The following is a 20,466-nucleotide window of genomic DNA, read 5'->3' on the forward strand; positions in this document are numbered from 1 at the left end:
AGAATTGAATGAACAAATGATTTACATACAATGTTGGACTTGTCAAATATTGCTCTCTTTAATTGCTATATCTGAAGCTTATATCCAGTATTCTATCTCCTTGGCGTAGTCAGAGGCTTGTTTCGTCAGATTGTATATATTTCTTGTTGAGTACTGGCTTAAGCACGTTCAATATTGTCGGCCCGGAAGTGCTTTTTATTGACTGGCTTTGATATAAGCTTCAGATCGTCTGGTAAGCGTGTGATATATCAATATGCCCATCTATTGCGAACTATAGCAGCAGCGTGTCCGATTCTGCGGGGATTATGTACTTGTACACGAGGGACCAAGTATTTTGTTGGTGATTGTTAAGTCTGGGGTGGAGCTACTCTCCAGTGAGACTAAAATTAGGTGCTAATGCTGAAGCGGGTCTTTCATTGGCCTGATATAACTGTACAGGCCTCGCAGAGGCGTTTTTCTGTCTCAGTATACTCTCACTGTTTAGCCTGATGGTTGGTGACGTCCTCGTCCATCTGTGCACGGACCTCTTCGCCACTTGAGATTTCCCGCCTAAGGCACCAGAGGTATGCAAACAATACAAACCAACCCTTCGGGAGCACACCAGCGATAAATGGGCGCGTCTTTGCTTCCTCTGCAACACTGGCTCAGATCTTCTTCTGAAATATCCCCCAGCTTTGATCTTAATCCGAGAAAAACCCAGATATTTTATCTGCTACCCACTTACCTCATCTAGCTTCTGATAGTCACCATGAGCGAAAATGACGATCTACTGGCCAAGATCGGCCAGCTTGCAGGTGCGCTCACTATCAGCTCACCGTCAATACAAAGCTAACCTACGAAGGCCAAATAAACCGCCACAAGACGCAAGAGACCCAGCCAGCTAACCACCAGTCTCAACACGTGTCTCGCCATGTCCCTTCTCACCCAGGATGGGCCCCATACTACAGGGGACGTGGCCGAGGACGTCGAGGAGCAGCTGCTCCTCACCGTCACCGCACACTTGTTTTGAATACTGCGGGCGCTGGCTCAAATCCTAGCGTCAACTCGTCCCCGGCGCCGATAAGTGCGAACAACAGCGCAGTGGTTCCGACACCATCTTCGACTGGCAATGGTTGGGTTGTGAAGCACGATCGCCACATGCAGCTCATCAACCCTGCCGTCTACGAACGGAAAACACAGGACCGGTCAAAGGATATGGAACGAACGCGCAAGCTTAGGGAACAGAAAAAAACCGAGTACGAAAAAGGGAAAGTACTTCGATATGCACAGGGTCCAGGTGCTAGTGCGATGGTATCCACCACTGCAAATCCTGCAGCTGGACACCAGATTCTTGTCAATGATGTTGCTTTCAGGGTCGCAAATGGCGGAAGCAAACTGATCCGTGTTTCAAGTTCGTGTTCCGTTCGCTCTTCCTCTTGAATTGGCTTACCCTTCATAGATGACCCCAGTTCTGCCAACAATACCCCCAAGCGCGTCACAGTGGCCGATGTGCCCTTTGTGCGAAGCAAAAACGGAAACCTGCACCGCCTCGGTGCTGTGGCCATGAAGAAGTAAGTCTTTGGTTTTGGCGGTGCTTACCTTTGTACTGACCATGTCATAGAAATCATACCGTTAAGAAACGCGATGAGCTTTGCAAAAGATTCACAACAACCGGTATTTTGTTTTCCGACGGACCATGCTGCTATGTTCCATTCTGTCAGCATAACCAAAGACTAACGCATCTGTTCTCCAGGAACATGCTACAAGGGCCCGACCTGCCCATTCGTCCACGACCCCAGCAAGGTCGCTATGTGCAAGGACTTCCTCCAGACAGGCCAATGTGCCGCAGGTAGTAGCTGTGATCTATCCCATGAGCCCTCGCCCCACCGCTCCCCCACCTGTATGCATTTCCTTAGAGGACGCTGCGCCAACCCGGAATGTCGCTACGCCCACGTCCGCGTGACACCCGGTGCCCCCGTCTGCCGCGCCTTTGCAACACTAGGATACTGCGAGAAGGGCGACGCGTGCGAAGAGAAGCACGTCCACGAGTGCCCAGACTATGCCAACACTGGCGCCTGCCACAAGAAGCGCTGCCAGCTGCCGCATGTGGACCGCGCCGGCCAGATTCGCAAGGCTGCTGCGGCTGCGGCTAGTAAAGCTGATTTGGGTGAGGATGGGTCTGACGCCTCTAGCGAGGAAGAAAACTATGATGCTATTGATTCGGACGACGTTGATTCGGATGCGTTCGATGACTCCCCCGAAGAACTGATCGAAGGTGTGGATAGCGGTGAACTGTCGCAGCAGCAAGACTTTATCCGCTTCTAAATCCTAAATCCTGCCATTTGTAGTCGATTGGATAGTTGTCTTTCTTGCCTTTCGTTGCTTTGCCCATACCCCGAAAACATGTCGATAGTATTCAGTTGAAAAGAAATCGAAAAAGGAAAATTGAGGCTGAATACCTTGAAGTTTCGTCTTGTATCCGTACTTAGTCCCTTAACCTCTACGGTTGTTGATCTTGCACATGTCGACTTCAGTTGGGTATATACTTCGGCAACTAACCCAGGCCGGGCCATGTGACAGTGGTAGAAACAACTGCAGCGCCCATGTCCTGCTGACTAGTGACATGAAGTAGGAAGCTGTGTGACCATAGAGGTAGGATACGCCTCAGTATTGCATGATGTTGTCGTAGGGAGCGTAATATTGAAATTCGCACCCCAGGATATCCTCCCGAGACCTCTCAGAGGACGACCAGCCCGTGGAACTTACCGACGCCACAGGACCAATATTAGAAGCAGGCTGAGCAAGACATAGCCAGGGCCTAGAATCATTTACTGTACTTGTTGATTGCAGTATATATTTAGTATTTTGAATGTGTAGTTGGCGTATCAGTTCCGGGAGTCGTCAAGCACAGCCGTGGAGGGGTATGTCAAATAGGACCTAGTCATACAGGCAGCAACGATGGGGGTTTAGGTCCATTACACCAAAGGTGAGAGCACGGAGGGGAGCCATAGATAGTAGTTCGGAGTTCATGTTTAAAACATTTACAAATATGTAACATCGTGATCAACGCCACAGTTTGTATTGAGGAAGTCGAGGTAATGACTACCGAATGAAGTCAAGGACTTCCTTGTTCTAATGGGAGACAGTCCTGGTCTGGCCATAATGAAATAGTACGTAATTACTTGGGAAACAACATTTGAAGTGATTTATTGTTGTGCGAGTTCAATAGTCGATATAATCCTGGGCTCTTGACAATCCAACAAACCTATGTGTATCACTAACACTTGCAAGCGTCGGTGGCTAAGTTAAGCCACACATATCGACCTTGTCTACCAATTCCATCCAATGTCGGTTTTTGTTCTTGGGATTCGTTGAATCGTGAGAGTAACCATCGTACTACGTTCGAATCGCCAGTTGGGCTTTAGTGCAAGACAGAAAACCTACCCAGACCAAGTCCAGCAACGTCATCAAACAAAGAATATGAATCCTTCAGACAATAATAATAACTGAAAAAGACAGTCTCTCGGACGAGACAACCAGTAGAAAGAGATAGTGACTCAGTCTACCCGAGATACTGAATAATAGCTTCTTTGTCCCAATATTGCGATCATCGACGATGTTGGCTATCCATAACCGCAGCAAGCGACAGAAACCCCCAAATCCTGTCCATATCTCGCCCTGCTAAAAAATGAGTCATTAAATCGGTGAACGAAGGTCCCCGACACAGAGACCAAATGTCCTTCCATCAACGGGTCCAAGAAAAGACGGATTCCCCGATAGGTAGGCTACAGTCCCGAAAGACGTCAACGAATCCCCAATCAGGCATGTGGAGTATACCAGGAGCCCAGTAGTGTATCAAGTGGCCCAGTCACATCCAATCCCAGACATTGCCTTGTCCCCATACGATGTGCCCAATGTACCCGGTGCACGGCATATCAGGCAGGTACAGGTTCAAAGTGAGGCTTTGAGATCATATCCGGCTTAGCCTGTACCGGGGATATGTTTTAGAGACCCTTGGGCACATACCGTGTATTGCAGTTGTATGGAGCCGTGGAAGAAGTGGGCCATTGACTACATGAATATTAGAATGAAAGTGGAGCGGTGGACCTGCCATGGCCTTCTAGCTCGTTCAAAGAAGGTAGATCACCAGTTTCATTCTGAGTCATATGGCTAAACAGTGGTTTCAGCTTCACCGCAGGAAGAGTCTCGCATTGGGGAATGTATGAGGTGCTGGATATATCGGTCCGTACACAATCCGACTAGCATGATACTGATCCCAGCTGCTCAGATGACTGTACTTTTTGTTGTAGTATCGTCATTGGCGAACAGAAACAAAAATGTCATCGAGTACCTTGCGCTGAAAATAATTCACTGTGTATGACTAATGTAGGGATGAGCTGACGGGGTGACCGATGGCAGACTGGATCTCCATTGGACAGACTCGGCTTTTTCACCGCCAGATCTTATCCGGGTTAACTTGCCCACCCGCGGACTTGCCGCCCAGGTGACAGGCCTATCATTATCACAGGCTCCACGCTGTGTACTATGTATAGACTGCGAACAGACTCAGCGGCTGCCGCAGAGGGGCTTGTGCTCCGGGGAATTGTCGAGACGAACTGACAGGAACAGGAACCGGGCGAACAGGGTGTGCGCTTTGGGCGGCGAGTCTGGGACTTATTGAACTATGGGGAAAGAAAAAAAGCAAAAGCAACTGAGTGAGAGCCCAAGTCTAATCCTGGTATAATTTGGAGATATTGGGAAATTGGGGGTGGTAGATTATGGGTGTTCACCCCGCAGCGCAAAGACAAGCCGGAAGGCACCCGTCAAATACGACAGCATCATGTCCCCTGCACTCCGCATAGTTGATCATGGATTAAATGTGGTCTGTGGGCCTGGGGGGGTTGGATGAATGGCTGCTTCAGTCATCTGGGAACTGCAGAGAGACCTGCAAGTACAGTAGATCACGGCAAGATTGAGCAAGATCAGGCGTGGGATTTTCGACCCAAGCTATTGCTCTAGGCAGAGCTTTAACCTCCAGGGTAATTCCACATAGGGATTTTGATTTTGGAGGAGTGAGGTCGTCATCTGGATGGGACGAGTGATCAGTGCATAACATCCGTGCATTGCTTTTTCTTTCCTTTTGTCATCCATGGTCGGCCCAACAGTGGATCAGCGGGCCGAGCCCGTCCCAAAGATTCATTCTATAGGGAAGCATCAAGGACCATTCGGGGGAAGGAAATGAGTGAGCTCCAAAATAAAGAACAAAACAAAGAGAAAAAGCAAAACTTCAAACAGCAATGGATCGCAGCCCAAAGGATCGTCACACTGACTCGGGAATGATTGGCTATTAGCGACGGATAGAAAGGAGGATGACATTTAGACTGGACATCTGACCATTCACGGGTGATGAGTATAGTACACAAAAAGGTACAGAAAGATACTTCCAAGCACTTATCTAAAGTAAATGTGCAGGTCAGGTTCTAAGTAGCAATTAGTATTCTATGTAAGCGCCGTGAATAAGGTATAGCACAGACCATATACAATACCCCACGACAGGGGTTGTCTCAAGCTGGCGGAACGAGGATCGATCGATAGGCTATCGTTTATCGATAAGCCCAGCGTCTGATTTCCCCCACTTACGATTGTTGGTGATGGATTCGGGTTTACGGAGTACATCGTACAGGAGAGAAGAAGGGTACTCTATGTATACAACATCAGGTACATACTGCCGAGGTCTGTACTAATGCATAGGCAGTCATTACTCCGTGTAAATAAGCGAATAACTGCCAGCATTACCATCGAGACTGGATGCTAAAGACAAAAAAACTAAAACAGAGAAAAATCTTCCGATAAAATAGAAAATAAAATAAAACCCAAACAGAAAATTAAAGCCGAATAACCAAAATACCAACCAAAATAATCAAACATCAACAGATGCAGGTCTGCCCAAGCAAAACAATGCAGCCAATAACGGAGATGCTGTCTCGGGGGCCACACTTGCGCTCCCGCGCAGACCGCTGGATGAGTACTGGGTACTTGATCGACAGCCTATTCTCCATCACCCACATCGGTACTCGGTACCTGTGGGTACAATGTCAACCGCACGAGGGCTGCATCTGCTCATACATAGCCTGCGTTTTCCCCCGGAACTAGATCACAGCATATTTTCCCCCTCTTCATGATTATATCGTCATCTTCATCTTCATTTCTATATACCTACTCTTTTCCCTCTTTGGTGATTTTTACTTCTATACCGACTTTTCTATAAATCATCCTCCCCCGCCCCACCCCTCTCTCAAAGACACACACCGCCTCTTCATGATGGCACAATATTTCCAGTCTGAATTCTACCAACAATCACCATCAACATTAGACGTGGCACCAGAAGACGACGAGATGAGCGTGTTGGACGACAAGATCCTGGACCCGAATTCCGAAGACCATCCCGACAACCGCCGCGCCTCCTACGACGCCCCAGAAGGCTACTCACATCGGGATTCCGTCTGGTCGAACTACTCAAATACCAGCTCCAGCCAGTCGCAGTCAAATTCGCATTCTCATCTCGGGCACTCCATGCTGAACTCAACGGGTGCACCGTTCATGCCCGTCGACGGCCCGCAGTCAACTTCCTACCCGCAGGCATCGTGGTCCATGCCGCGCTCGGATTCAGGCTCATGTACCCCGACCGTGGGATATGATCAGTATGCTGCCAACGGAGACCAGAGTGCCATCACTCCTTTCTCCGGTGGTGCGGTTGGACCCGTCGGCGCTATGCCCATGAACCCCATGTCGTACCGTGGAGGTATGGCGTTTGCGACTCCTGGTAGTGTTGCCATGTCGCCGCAGTCAAGCCAGGGCTGGATGCCGGCGCCGATGGATCTGGCTGAGGCAGAGTTGCACTCGAGAAAGAGCCCGAATTATCGGATTGTCAGGCCGTTGAGGCGGGGGGATGGGATTCGGAAGAGGAATTCCCGCATTGAAATCGCCCCCGAACTGACTTTGGATAATATCGACGAGGCGATCAGGGAGTGCGCGGATGAGGAAGGGAAGAAGCGTCTCAAGGCGATCAAACGCCTGCTGCGGAATCGATACGCGGCGTAAGTTGAGATTGATGAGTTGAGTTGGGTCGAGTGCTAACGTTATTGTAATAGGCTGCAATCCCGTCAACGCAAGAAGAAGGATGCCGAGAATGAAATCGAGAAGAATAAAGTACTCGAGGCATTGAACACCCAGCTGAAAGAGAAGGAGAAGGACCATATCATGAGAATAAAAGAGCTGGAATACGAGAGTCACCAGTTGAATACCTACAATAGGCAGTTGACAGAGCACATGCAACGCCTGGACATGGAGAAAGACGAAACCATCCTCAGACACACGCGGGAGACCGCCGACCTGCTGAAGAGAAACAGCATGCTGGAGGAGAGAGTTAAGCAGCTTGAGCGTGGCGTAAAGCCCGTTCAGGACATCATGGCCGGGGACTTCACCGGCTTCGAGAACCCCACCATGCAGAACCACTCATGGGACGACTTCTCAATGGTCCATGGACCCACTTTGCAACAGGAATGTGTGCAAACTCCCCATTCTCAGGTTAGCCAGCAGGTTAAGGTCCCGGAGAAATCCAACGGATCAGAGCTGCCGATCAGCTGGAACGCCTTCTACATGTTCCTACTTGTTGGTGCCTTCATCGCCTCAAACAGTACCTCCTTACCGGCCAATTCCCTGCCCCAACTCTCCGAAGAGTACCGGGCGGAGTCAGCGAACGTACTGAAAGCAGTGCTGGCCTCGTCATCTGGCCACGAGCTCACCCAACCCCACTCCATCAACCACGGGACAACAACCGGGCCTGCGCCGGCAACCATCAGCGGCATGGAAATGGCGCAGATAAGCTCGATGCAGCCCGTGCCCTCAAGCCTAGACCAGCTGCATAATACACTCGTCATGCCGACAGAGGAGCAGGAGCGCGAACAGGTTTTCTCAATGAACGTGGACCAGTACAACTCCCTGACGACGTTTGAGGATGACGGGGACTTTAAGCCACCGCAGCCCTCTACTCTGCAGCAGGCGTTTGCTGCGATGGCGCAGCGGAGTCACATGCACTCCGCGCTGTCTTCGGATGTATACTCCAGATCATTGATGTGGGACCATGTGCCTGAAAAGGTTGTTCGGGACTTCCGTCGCATGGTGCAGGGTCATGGATACGAGACTCCCGTCAAGGAGGAGGGTATTTTCCACTCTTGATGTTTTTCTTTCGGAGTAAGTCCTGCAATTTTCGACACGACAATATTTTCTTGTGATTCTTTTTCTTTTACCTTTCTTGCATTTCTTGCGACGTTCTTAGGATTGTTGCTTGATCTGGCCCCTTTTCTTTTCTTTTCTTCTTGAAAAATACGGGCTAGCAATGGCCCTTGAAATACTAGCGTGCAACCATAGATCACGCAACGCTTTTTATTGTTCTCTTATTTGTGTATCCCTTTTTCAATGTCTTCTTTTTCTTCTTTGAGTTCAGTCCCAGGGTCAGGTTCACTCGGGCATAGGGGGCTTTGTTTAGCGATGTGATTTTAGCGATTGGCTTCGGAGCGTGTTTCTGTTTCTTGTTTTGGATGAGAGGGGAGACTATATTATACGAACGACAGGGTGGACACCTGAATTATGTGATGTGTACAGGCCTGGGATGCCCCCTGCAACATTGAAGCTGGGATGGGATCTTGGGCATGGGATATGAGAAACGAAACGAGTTATGAAGAAACCTTGCATGTGGTTGCATTCAACTGTGCTTATTATGAATTGTTCTATGAACTATTGTTTTATGTATTTAGCGATCTGGGCTGGGACAGTGTCAGGCATTCTGGAAATGGGATGGGATGGTCTCGTGCTTTCGGGCTGGATGAACTTGCTTTTTCATGTTTCCAAATGCTTTCTTTTAATTTTCGGCTCCTAGGCTGGAAGTTCAAGTCTAGACTCCGTGACTTGACGCGCAGGGTTGTCTTAGTCTGAGTGATTTTGTGCTGAACCCACAAATGGCTGGCTATGGATGTGATGAAGATATGACAAAAATGACAATGTGGTATCTCACCACGCAACACGAACCACTATTGCAATGTAATTGCTATTGCTTAACTCGTTATTGGATCGGTTCTAGCCGGCGCAGCACAGGTTTTCATTTGACAACGGAAGTATCTCTGCGAATCGGAGACATCCGGCCAGTACAACATATGTTGATATTACGGACTATATGTACCCACCTCTCGAAACATACAAGCGACGATGGAACGACATCTGAGCTCCAATTACTACGCAGTAACTGCCCTTTTAAGTAACATCCCCTCGAGAGAAATCCACCACGACCGGGACTGACCCACGCGTAATCTTAGTTAAAGGACCTTGGGGGCAATTCGTGGCCCTAACGCCCAATCACTACCACGAGATTTGGCCCAATGACAGGACTTGCGTGGAATGGTGACCTCCCAAGGTTGTTCCAAGCTTTGACAAGCAATTATCCGAGCCTTGGTTTTCTATCAAGGTCTGTAGGGCTGTCCCATCCGGGCATTGATATCCAAGGGGAAAACCCTAAGTTCCCAGCACAATAGCAGCACATCCTGGACCTTAGGAATTTGAACATCAATTAGACACCTTGACAACATTAGAATGATTAAATATCCTAGCCTATAAGGAAACCGGTGACAGGAAATACAATCTAACCACCAAGCTAACCACCAAGCTAAGAATATAACAGGGACTAAAACGTCCCAAGGTCCTCACCTCAACGGAGGACCCGAGGAAGCCCATGCCTCCCCTTCTAATATAAAACGGTCGAACAATTCCTGTCATATGTGCCAGTCGAGATCGCCGTTATAATTTCCTCTTCCCCAAGCCTTTACTTCGGCCTCTCCGTTCCAACACCGGGGCACGATCTACAAACATAACCGGCCAAGATGTCGTTCGACCCTCACAATGTCGACCTGGACACAGTCGACCCGGCTGAGATAGTTTGCTACCTCAATGCCGAAGGCAACGAATACAACGGCCAACTAGGCGCACGCATATCCGCCATCTTCGTAATCCTCATCGTCTCCTCCGCAGCAACCTTCTTCCCCGTCCTCGCACAGCGTGCCCCACGCCTCCGAATCCCAATCTACGTCTACCTCTTCGCAAAGTACTTCGGAGCCGGCGTGATCATCGCAACAGCCTTCATCCACCTCCTCGACCCGGCATATGGCGAAATCGGCAGCAACTCCTGCGTCGGAATGACAGGCCACTGGGCAGACTACGCATGGTGTCCGGCAATCGTCCTGACATCAGTGATGATCATCTTCCTGATGGACTTCGGCGCCGAGCGCTGGGTCGAGATGAAATACGGTATCTGTCGTGACGACCCGGAGCCCATGATGGCGAGTGGGAGTGAAGTGAGACGTGTTGTGTCGCGTGCGTCGGCGCGACACCCGGACGATAAGCTCGTTAAGGAGGTCGAGTCACAGACTCGGGAGGTGGACATCGAGCGCTCGGTTAGGCAACAGATTGCTGCGCTGCTGATTTTGGAATTTGGAGTTATCTTCCACTCTGTCATTATTGGTCTCAATCTTGGTGTTGCTGGTGATGAGTTTGCTACGCTTTACCCTGTTCTGGTCTTCCATCAGTCTTTTGAGGGTCTTGGTATCGGGGCGCGTATGTCGAGTATCCCGTTCAAGAAGGGGAGTTGGTTGCCTTGGGCCTTGTGTGCTGCTTATGGCCTTACCACCCCGATTTCTATTGCTATTGGTCTCGGTGTGCGCACGACTTATAACCCTGGGTCTTTCACTGCCAATGTGGTTTCTGGTGTGCTCGACTCCATCTCGGCTGGTATCTTGCTCTACACTGGTCTTGTTGAGTTGCTTGCTCGTGATTTCTTGTTTGACCCTCACCGCACTCAGGATAACAGGCGGCTGACTTTCATGGTGTTGACTATGATTCTTGGTGCTGGTATCATGGCTCTGCTTGGGAAGTGGGCTTGAACTGGGATCGATCTAGAGACGGTGTGTGTCTTTGGTGACAGATGTGTGAACTGTAAGATGGTGAACTGTGTTTTGGATATAGATTGGATATAATTGGCAGTATAATTTAGTATTAGGATGAATGATACCCAAGGTGGGCTGGCTTTATGATAGCTTTCTGGTTTCCTTTTTTCGTCAGAAGTAGGATAAACAAAGCAACATCATTATCGCAATTTTCGCGATTCAAAACTTTATTGGGTCGAGAAGATAGATTTAATCTAGGCCACCCAGGTCCAAGCCTTCAATACACTCATTCAAGTTCGCAAATAGGGCCGCAAAGGACGAGGCGGGACATTCGTGGCCGGTTGCGCTGTGATATCTCCCAAAGTCCCGAGCTTGATCACAGTTAGACCATTTTGGTGATGTAAAAGAAAATATCTTCGACCGGAGGGCTTTGTAAGCCAACTTCGAGGAAGGAGCTGCAGGCTTTGGTCAAAGGAGTTGGATTGACTGCATTTACATCATCATTAACTAACTAACTATTTGTCTCTGCTTCCTGTTTCTCGTTTCTCGGTCTTCTCTCTCTCTATTGTTGGCAAGTTGGTCCTCGATCTGCTGGTCTTGCATTCAATGAAAAGGCATTTAACAATTTTGTTCATGGACACAGTGGTCAGGACGACGTTGGCTTTTGCTCTCGAATTTTCCGCTGCATATGGTTCGTGCTCAATAGCATAATTGGCAGTGATGGGCCAATACAAGCTGAGTATCTGCACCCAATCTTTTTTCCCTTCTCTTGTTCCTCCAAGTCTCTGAGTTGGTCTGTGGCGATCCGGTAACTTCTGCAGGACTATGAGTACAATGACTGGGTTCTGAAAGGGCCATTCCAGTGACTGTATCTTCAAGTGGCTGTGCGAAAGGAGAGTCCGCATTGCGCAACATTATGATCACTTCACCGTCTGGATCGATGATGTGATCTGGAGTTCGTCGAACCATTTTGGTTATCAGATGGATGAAGGAATGAAGTTGTCGTCAAATGAGAGAGACAAGAGTTTATTCTCGGCTGTAGATAGAAGGAGTCGAAGGTTATAAGAGTGGGGAGGGAGTGGGAGGAGGTAGGTCAGGTAGAGGATTTTGTGAAGTGGAGAGCCCAGAGATGAGACACTGGGTGGGATATGAAATGGACTGGAGAGAAGAGGAAGAGGAAGAGGAAGAGGAAGAGGAAGAGGAAGAGGAAGAGGGAAGAGAGAAGGGAGACAGGTGTTCATCTTGGGGATAGCAAACGCCAGTCGCTCTTTCCAATTTCAAGTCCTCTCAGTTGTCAAAATACGCTTAACATGGATAAGCAAGACATACCCCCGGGGGCCAGGTAAGTATCTATCTATGGATAATATCAGATTACTCGATTCACTTGGGGACTGCTCCTGCTCTTAATGTCTTGAAAGTTATATCAAATGTAATTTAGCCTCACATCATTCTGAAACGCACCTTGCAAAGGTCTTCTGAATCAGTCAAGACCTTCTCGTTCGCTGAGTCCTCTTACTCCCTCTAAGTAACAAGAGAGGTGTATAGCCGCCAGTGTGCCATATCGTGTTTTGCCAGAACATTTCAAAAAATTAATATATATGTTTTAGTAATACTGAAAAGTTTAGACATTCTTAAAGGTATAAAATCTCTTAAAGATTATAGAAAGTGCACAAAGTGAGAAGTGAAAGAAAGTGAGAAGTGAAGAAAGTATTAGTCGACACGATAAGTGCCGTCCGGTAAGCAAATCAGAAATCAATGATCCTTCTGATAGGACGATATTGCGTAGCACAGCCTCCTCGTCCAGTTCATTCTCGAGGTTGGGAACGGCCACCTACTCGGGACCTAAGTCATTCTGGACAGGGGGTCTTGCTGGAATGGCGCCGGTGGATCCTTAGGCTCAATAGGCTGGATTTGGGACGGGATAAGGTCGGAGACGTCCCGGTGAAGCGGTAACTGAGATAGGCGGGCCGGGTCGATAGTGAGGTGGCGGTAACCGGGGTGGTGGGTGGTTAGGAATTGGAGCCACTGCGTAACCGCCGCGCGGCGGACTGTGAAGTCACGGTTAAACTAGCGGCGGAGCTGGGGACGGTCTGCAGTGTCTGCAGGTCGGAGCACAACGAGGTCCAGCTCGGTAGGGAGCAGTGGCAGCCGATCGTAGATTTTGGGTATGTTCACCAGGAAGTGCGCCACGTGGCCGCGGTAGAAATACTGCTGCCCACGAACCTGGCGAACTTCAATGATGGTATGGACGAAGGAAATTAGCATCTCTTCCACCTAGGTCAGGATAGGGAGGTGCGACGGGACCTCGCCAGGACGCATATCGTTGCCCGGACCGTAAAAGTAGGTACGGTCCGACAGAAACGGCTTCCGGTCCTCGTCTTTGTCCTTGGTGCGACACTGATGACAAACCCGGGCTCCCAGATGGAGACCGATCTGTGCAATCCATCGTCGAAACATGATTTCCATCGCAAGCGGCTTTGTCATGCCGTCTGCTGCCATTTGTGCTGTAGGAATTTTAACAAAACACACTGAGCCTGCAGCGACTTCTTCTCTGAGTCGGTGAAATCTGATGGCAATGTGCTTCGTAGCAGTATGGAATTCAGGATTTGAAGCCAATGGAATGGCTCTAGGATCTGGAGGCCAGGCTGTCAAGATAAGCGATCTCGATCTGTATGTAGGATCACTGACGTCTTTAGGAATCGGATCCATAAAAGAGTAGTCCTGCTGTGTTGAAGATTGTGTAGTATCCTGACTAGCAGTCTCCTGTAAAGAAGGCTAGACAAAACCCTGAGTCAAGTCAGGATTCCTGACTAGCAGTCTTCTAGGAAGAAGGCTGTAGACCCAAATCAATCTGTCGTCCCTCCACACTCATACTAACACTATCCGCCATTTGATCGTTGTCGTCGTCGATCTCAAACGAATCGGGATGCGGAAGACGGTCTTTCTATTGTCGAAAGGCTTGGGATCCCACGATTTGGAAATTCACGAAGGATAGCCGGATTAGACAGCTCGAGAGGTGGGCTTGCCGGTGTAAAGAGATTATATTCCTTCTAACGATCAAATCGTAAATGGACGGCATTGTGGCGTCCGGCGTATATATATATAACAGTTGAGAAAGGTGTCGAACGGTCAAGACAAAAAAGGTGACGGTCGAATCAAATCGAACAGTTAGGGGGGAGACCTAGATCGGTGACGAGCGGTCTAGGCGGTCTCGACGAACGGCCTCTTTGTAATGGTCGAAAGTGATGCAGAAAACGATACAAATAGATCAAGATACAAAAGGACGGCCAGCTCTGATTCGTTGGATTAGAAAAGCTCGGGAAGTGGGGTAGTTGAAGATCGTCTACCCCGATCTTATTGGAAAACTCTGTCTATAGGCCCACAAGCAGAGGCTGGGCGTGACGCATAACGCTGGGAAAGGAGGTAAATGGGGATTTGAAAAAGACAGGCGCTCATAACCTGATAGAGATAAGCTACGATGAAGTGTAGATGTCTTTGGAAAAGTCTGTAGATGCGCGCGTGGAGAAGGAAGAAACTAGTTATCTACAGGTAAGACCAACTAGGTAGTTAATGAGCAAGCGGAGTCACGTGACAGTTCACATGATCTTCAACACACATCCTCTCGGAGGTGTACACTGCGACCCCCGGAAGTTGTCAAGAACTTCAATCCAAGTTCCGTCTGCTACCCGACGCACATGGTGCGGCAAATATTGATGTGGTGCGCTTTATCTTGGACAGCCATGGCGGTTCAGCGAATCGGTTACCGCTCGGGACAGTGGATTTGCATCAGAGATATGACTCCGGAGATACGCCGATCCTCGCGGCTTCGGGTTCGCTGATATATCTTAACAAAGACGCCGATCAAGTAGAAGATGAGGGTCGTCATTCGAATGAGTGGATTGGGAATCGGATTGCGCGAAGCCATCAGTTGGTTAATTTCCTTCTCGACCGGGGCTGTTCCGCAACTCATGTTATTCCCCCTTTGCCACATGATCTCTCCCCTTGGGGAAGTCAGGTTCAAGGAAGTGTGCTTGGGCTTGCTGTGCCAAGGGGTAATGGCCCATTAGTCCAACGGCTTATTGATTCCTGTGCCGATATCTACCTTATGCATCAACATTTCCATCATGCCAGGGTACCACTCCACTCCAGGATCACAAAGGGCCATACGGATATGTCACGACGCTTCACCTGACAGGTTTATTCTACATTCCTGATGCTGTCAGATTGCTCTTGGGCCATCAAAATTACATCTAGAATCTGAGGACCTGTGAAAGCGACGCTGTTTCACCCATAAATTTGGACGGTGATTAATAAACTCCCTAACTTTTTAGGTATCGTAGTTAAATTCTCTATATAGTTTTAATCTTTAAACTGTACATTAATTCGCGATTTTATTCCTAATTAGGGCCCTAGCCCGGGTTAGGTCCGGGTCCGGTTGGGTTCTGCGGAAGACTAATCTAACCACACCACCTGGGCATAACGACTAACCCCAACATCGATGCAGGTCAACCTCAGTTGAGTCCCATGCAATTAGCATAATAAGTTACCGTCGCAGGCCAATCCGAGAAGATCCCCCGCACTCCGACTTTGCGCGCCAATGCATCCACGATGCGATACAGATCCCCATCCGTGCTAATCGCCGATGCCACTGACTGCACATAGTACTCAGACTTCTTCGCCGCCTGCTCCAAGGGCCCCGAGCGCTCCAAGGACCAGGTGACAAGATCCAAGCCCGCTTCCTTCGCTGCGACAGCGTATTCGGACGGGACGATCTCGCCGTCCGCGGTCGCATTCAGCAGCGCAAAGATCGGAGGCGCCATAATCTTCACCCCGCGCTTGGCCAGCTCAGGCAGGCTGTCCACCGCTGTCTGGTAGCCGTCTTTTGTGTCCACACGATCATCCAGGTAGATAGCCTGTCTGCCGAACGAGGGCTCGTTGTCGATCCAGTACAGGATGTCGGCCTGGAGGAAAGATTGGGGCCACACGCGAGCTGGATCAATGCCATGACGCTTGTAGTCGTCGATGAGCTGCTGCGCATACATCTCCTGAGTATAGGAGCCCTGGAAGGGCATGGCGACAGCCGGTGTCTTTAGCTCGGGGGAGAGCTGCAGCCCGAGCGAGTCGATTAACTCAATGTATTCGTTATGCTCCATTGGTTCGGCACAAGTGTCGTACAACGCGGTGCGCCAGGCTGGTCCTCCGTACTGGTATTCCTCCGGTGTGGTCGCTGCGGCATTGCTGGAGTCCATCTTCGCACAGAGCGACTTGAACTCGGCGAGAGTGATGTCGGAAGTGCAGCATTGGGCGGACGCCGGCTGGCTTGCCGTGGCCGGGGTGAACGGTTTGGAGCACTTGGCCGCTAGTTCCGGGATCATCAGGATGTTGGTGGTGGTGTGGAGATCGCACTGCGAATGGCGACAGACGAGCTCGCGGTCCTTTGTGAAGGCAACGTCACATTCGATGATTCCGGCCCCCATTCGCGCGCCCGCGAGCATACCCTGGCGACTGTGCTCGGGGAACTGTAAGGGCCCTCCACGGTGGGAGATGGAGAAGGCTGGCGCTTTCTGGATGGGCTTCTCGCTGCAGGAAGCCAATTTCTGCTTCAACGGGCTCTCGCTCATGTCATCTACCAGGTAGAAAGGACGCGGTCCCACCTGGATGTTAGACACGACGGTCTTGTCCTGAGCACGAGTGACGGCCGGCATAGCAGTGGCAGCACCGGCCGTGAGAAGTAGAGGGAGTACAGGTAAATGCATGTTTAGGGGTAATCGGAGGCCGTGGCTGAGGGTTGATAAGAATAACAATATTCACAATAGCAGGCAGGGTACTCCGTACTTAAGCAGTAGAAAGCATTCCACCCTTCATTAAAGATTCTATCCCTCGATCGGTACTATTGCTACCATCTAAGCGCAATCTCCCTGCTATCCATTTGGCATCACATTTTTGTGGGACTATAGAATATCCCGTGCAGAGTTCCCTGCTCCTAACTCGCTGCTTCACGCGTCTTGGCCGGCGCGTCGAAATACCACGATATTAGCATGCAAACACGTGGTTGATAGAATGGATAGCATCCGTGCCGAGGATCGACTACAGTAAACCTTATAGCGAATCAAAGAAGTCTTCGTTAAATTAAGGTGCCATATATTAGGTATATATATCTACAAGTTCAGGCCCTAAAAACGTCCTAATATTGCTTTCCTCGCTCTTAGTAACCTATTATATTTCCCTAGGGCGTGATAACTACCTAGGTAACTACCACTTTACCCCGAGAGAAAGGGCACTCCGAGCGGTGGACCGAGCTTCTACTAGGTGGGGATCGAAGAGAGGCATCTAATTGGTTAACCCCTGACTAAACCTCAATATAACGAACCTTGGAACGATTGTATGGGAAGAGAGGTAAATTAACGAAAGAATTTTTAACGAATTTTGTATGGCAAATTAATTGGCAAATTAATTCAAGCACCGGTTTTCGTTATATCCAAGTTTGTTATAAGGGGGGTTTACTGTACAGTTAAATGGGTTTATGACGGATCAAGTGAGACAGCAACTAGACTGCTCCAGAACCGCGGTTGTGGTTGTTGTCTCACAGTATTGTTAAACAGTACTCCGTACAAATATATCAAGCCTCGAGAGATTTCAGACTGTGCATGAATGGACGGCGAGTGACTTTCTTGGACGGGACTCGGGGAAATTCTAAAATCTCTTGGCATTGACTTAGCGCGGTGCTGGATGCACGTTTAGGAATCATTGGCTGATCACTAAATAAGGATTACCCACGACTGATTACCTGTCTTACCAAGACTAACAGTATCTGTACTTTTATCAGAGGTATCCGCAAACCGGTTACTCAGTCTACTTTACCTCAGTTGCCCTTAGTTCGGCGGCAGGTGACATATTCTGGCTGTGGGATAAAAGGTCATACATATTCTAAATGCCCTACAGGTGTTCAATAGAAATTTATGATGTTATTGTGCTTTTAATAGGGTTGCTCGATCGAGCGTGAATCACATTAAAAGTTGAGGTGGCCCTATCAGTTCCCGCCGCTTATTGGATTATGTTACATCCGATGTCTGACAGGATGACTCACTTGAAGGGCCAAAATATTTCCATGCTAGAATTTACATCAGTTGAGCTCCTGGTATGTATCTTTGAGATTACTTCTTATTAATATTATATCCGAATAACAGCTTCTCATCTCACTGCGTTCCTTAGCGAGGAGATGGCATCTGCGTACTCAACGGCTCAATTAAGCAAGTACCTCGAATATATCACGCTGCCCATCCAATATGCACAATGCGTCCATGATCCGCTCAGCTTCCCTAAAACCGAGGAGGCATTGACCTCTCTTTTCAGGTGCCAAATCACAGCTTTCCCATATGACAACCTCTCAGTTCACTATTCTGCCACGCCTATCGTGGACATTCATCCGGAGAGCATTTACACCAAATTAATGGGATCGAATGACGAGATTCCGTCTCGACGAGGTGGATACTGTTTCGAGTGCAATATTTTCTTCTATCATGTACTTCGCGGGCTGGGATTTACCGCCTACATGACAGGAGTCCGTAACCGAGAGCGGATTGATGGCATCCCGCAGGGTGAATTCAAAGGCTGGTACGGCAGGATCACACAAAATCAGATGAATCATACTGACAAAAGCGCAGGACGCACTTAGTTAATATTGTGCAGCTCCCCTCTGGAAAGCAATACCACGTCGATGCGGCATTTGGCGGAGATGGACCGACCAGCCCACTTCAATTGACTAGTGGGTATACAGTTAAGAACCTCGGCACACAGGAGATCAGACTGGTTTATGGGAACATGCCAAAACAATCGCGCCCGGAACAAAAGCTTTGGATATATCAGTATCGGAACGGGCCCGAAAAGGAGTGGAATTCCTTCTACTGTTTCAGCGAATTGGAGTTTTTTCAAGACGACTTTGAAGTGATGAATCGGTTCACAAGCTGGGAGGCCTTTCAGAAGGGAAACGTTTGGGTTGTCAAGTTTATACGAGATGGGGATACGAACGGTCTTCCTATGAAGGATGGCGAATTTGTCAACGAAATAGAAGACGGGGTTTCTATTGTTGGGAAAATCATGTTTGTCAACAATGTGGTCAAGTTGAATATGGGTGGGAAGACACGAGTGATAGATTCTTTTCAAAACGAGGAGGATAGGCTGCGCGGGTTGAAGAAATGGTTCTCGATTGTCATTTAGCGGAAAAACATATCACTCACGCCTGACTGGTGAGATAGAGCCTTACAGAGGGCTCATTGTCGTCATCATATTTCTACGGGGGGAGGCCTCGTAATGCACATTGCGTTGGGGCCTTCTATAGTTTATAAATGACTGAACTAATACATTGAATCATATAAATTAGTTTATGATCATCCGAGTAATCCATTCTTACATACAAAAGTATAGAGCCGCTATGTAGACAAAGGATTGATCACTGAAAGCCCGAAATATTAACCTCTATGGCGTCCTTCACAAGAGGCTAGAGATACGATCGTCGACAATGGTATAGCTTTCCTAGCCTATAATTCAGAGCGGGTTCCTGAGGGGAAAGTCCTGTCAGTATAGAAATAGCGCTTAAGACCAAAAGAAAATCCTCGTACCTTCGATTTTCTCGAAGAAGAAATAGATTGAATCATCTTGAACATCACTCAGCTCCAGGTATAGGTCGGGTGTCCGAGACAGATAGAGCGAAGACGGGATGTCTTGAAACGTAAAAATGGGATCCTTCTCATCGACTCTAGTGATCCGATACGGCTTTCTGAATCCTTCAGGATCCAGTGTGCATTTGCTGCCCACTTCGCATTGCAGAGTCCTGTTGGAATTCAGGGGCGTGACGACAGCTTCGTCATCATTGAAGCCCTCGGTGTTAGAGGTCCAGCCCTGTTTCTCCAGATCAGGTGAGTTCCCAAATCTGACAGCTGTTGCATCCTCAGAATCATGGAGTAAATGTAGAACTTCTCCACCGACATCCTGCCTGAATCTATCATTAAAGATCAAGCCATGAGCGAGGTGGCCGAGAGCGGCGAAGGATCCGATCAAAAGACACGACCGCACCATGTCTGGTATAGGTATAGGTATAGAATTGAAGAAATTGAACGTGTGGGTGTTTGAGGCGAGTGATCAATGCACAGAAGACATAGGAGGAAATGGATGTATTTAAGTTGTAGCCACCGTTCCAAAGGTCTTGGATTCTAATATTCACTTCAAATGCGAAATCATGCAGGGAGACGTCACAATAGAAAATATTTGTGGCTGAAATTCTCCTTAGCTGAAAACGAAGGAAGGGATAGAACAGCTCATATTTTACTATGCGAGATTTATTGGGATTAGTTAATTAGTGCATGAGCTGCACATATGTGCTCTCAGGGAAAAAGAAATTCTAAGTCACACCACATATACCGGGTGATCACGATGCATATCACAACAAAGAAATACACAACAATATGTGATAAATATCTGATATATCTACCCCTTGTTA

The 20,466-nt window shown here is 48.6% G+C and overlaps 7 protein-coding genes across 7 annotated transcripts; 4 read left to right on the plus strand and 3 right to left on the minus strand.

Annotated features, from left to right (window-relative positions):
• Window positions 1-748: 748 nt before the first annotated feature.
• N7489_008081 (CCCH zinc finger protein) lies at window positions 749-2,304 on the plus strand (the record flags this gene model as incomplete). Its single annotated transcript, XM_056713831.1, has 5 exons — window positions 749-794; window positions 842-1,390; window positions 1,439-1,550; window positions 1,601-1,653; window positions 1,733-2,304. The coding sequence occupies 5 exons, from the start codon at window positions 749-751 to the stop codon at window positions 2,302-2,304; spliced, it is 1,332 nt and encodes a 443-aa protein (XP_056567546.1).
• Window positions 2,305-6,297: 3,993 nt separating this feature from the next.
• On the plus strand, window positions 6,298-8,217 carry N7489_008082 (putative bZIP transcription factor; the record flags this gene model as incomplete). The annotated part of the gene is made up of 2 exons (XM_056713832.1): window positions 6,298-7,076; window positions 7,131-8,217. 2 exons carry the CDS (start codon window positions 6,298-6,300, stop codon window positions 8,215-8,217), a joined length of 1,866 nt encoding a protein of 621 aa, XP_056567547.1.
• Window positions 8,218-9,911: 1,694 nt separating this feature from the next.
• N7489_008083 (uncharacterized protein) lies at window positions 9,912-10,967 on the plus strand (the record flags this gene model as incomplete). The annotated part of the gene is made up of 1 exon (XM_056713833.1): window positions 9,912-10,967. One exon carries the CDS (start codon window positions 9,912-9,914, stop codon window positions 10,965-10,967), a length of 1,056 nt encoding a protein of 351 aa, XP_056567548.1.
• A 1,845-nt stretch (window positions 10,968-12,812) lies between these two features.
• On the minus strand, window positions 12,813-13,235 carry N7489_008084 (uncharacterized protein; the record flags this gene model as incomplete). The annotated part of the gene is made up of 2 exons (XM_056713834.1): window positions 12,813-13,018; window positions 13,058-13,235. 2 exons carry the CDS (start codon window positions 13,233-13,235, stop codon window positions 12,813-12,815), a joined length of 384 nt encoding a protein of 127 aa, XP_056567549.1.
• Window positions 13,236-15,481: 2,246 nt separating this feature from the next.
• Window positions 15,482-16,726, minus strand: N7489_008085 (glycerophosphodiester phosphodiesterase family protein; the record flags this gene model as incomplete). Its single annotated transcript, XM_056713835.1, has 1 exon — window positions 15,482-16,726. The coding sequence occupies one exon, from the start codon at window positions 16,724-16,726 to the stop codon at window positions 15,482-15,484; it is 1,245 nt and encodes a 414-aa protein (XP_056567550.1).
• A 1,463-nt stretch (window positions 16,727-18,189) lies between these two features.
• Window positions 18,190-19,187, plus strand: N7489_008086 (arylamine N-acetyltransferase family protein; the record flags this gene model as incomplete). The annotated part of the gene is made up of 2 exons (XM_056713836.1): window positions 18,190-18,584; window positions 18,635-19,187. 2 exons carry the CDS (start codon window positions 18,190-18,192, stop codon window positions 19,185-19,187), a joined length of 948 nt encoding a protein of 315 aa, XP_056567551.1.
• Window positions 19,188-19,507: 320 nt separating this feature from the next.
• On the minus strand, window positions 19,508-20,045 carry N7489_008087 (uncharacterized protein; the record flags this gene model as incomplete). Its single annotated transcript, XM_056713837.1, has 2 exons — window positions 19,508-19,527; window positions 19,589-20,045. 2 exons carry the CDS (start codon window positions 20,043-20,045, stop codon window positions 19,508-19,510), a joined length of 477 nt encoding a protein of 158 aa, XP_056567552.1.
• Between the last annotated feature and the right edge of the window lie 421 nt (window positions 20,046-20,466).

The sequence above is a fragment of the Penicillium chrysogenum genome (genome assembly GCF_028827035.1).
Source record: "Penicillium chrysogenum strain IBT 35668 chromosome Unknown utg000004l_segment0_segment0, whole genome shotgun sequence".
Classification (NCBI taxonomy): Eukaryota; Fungi; Ascomycota; class Eurotiomycetes; order Eurotiales; family Aspergillaceae; genus Penicillium; species Penicillium chrysogenum.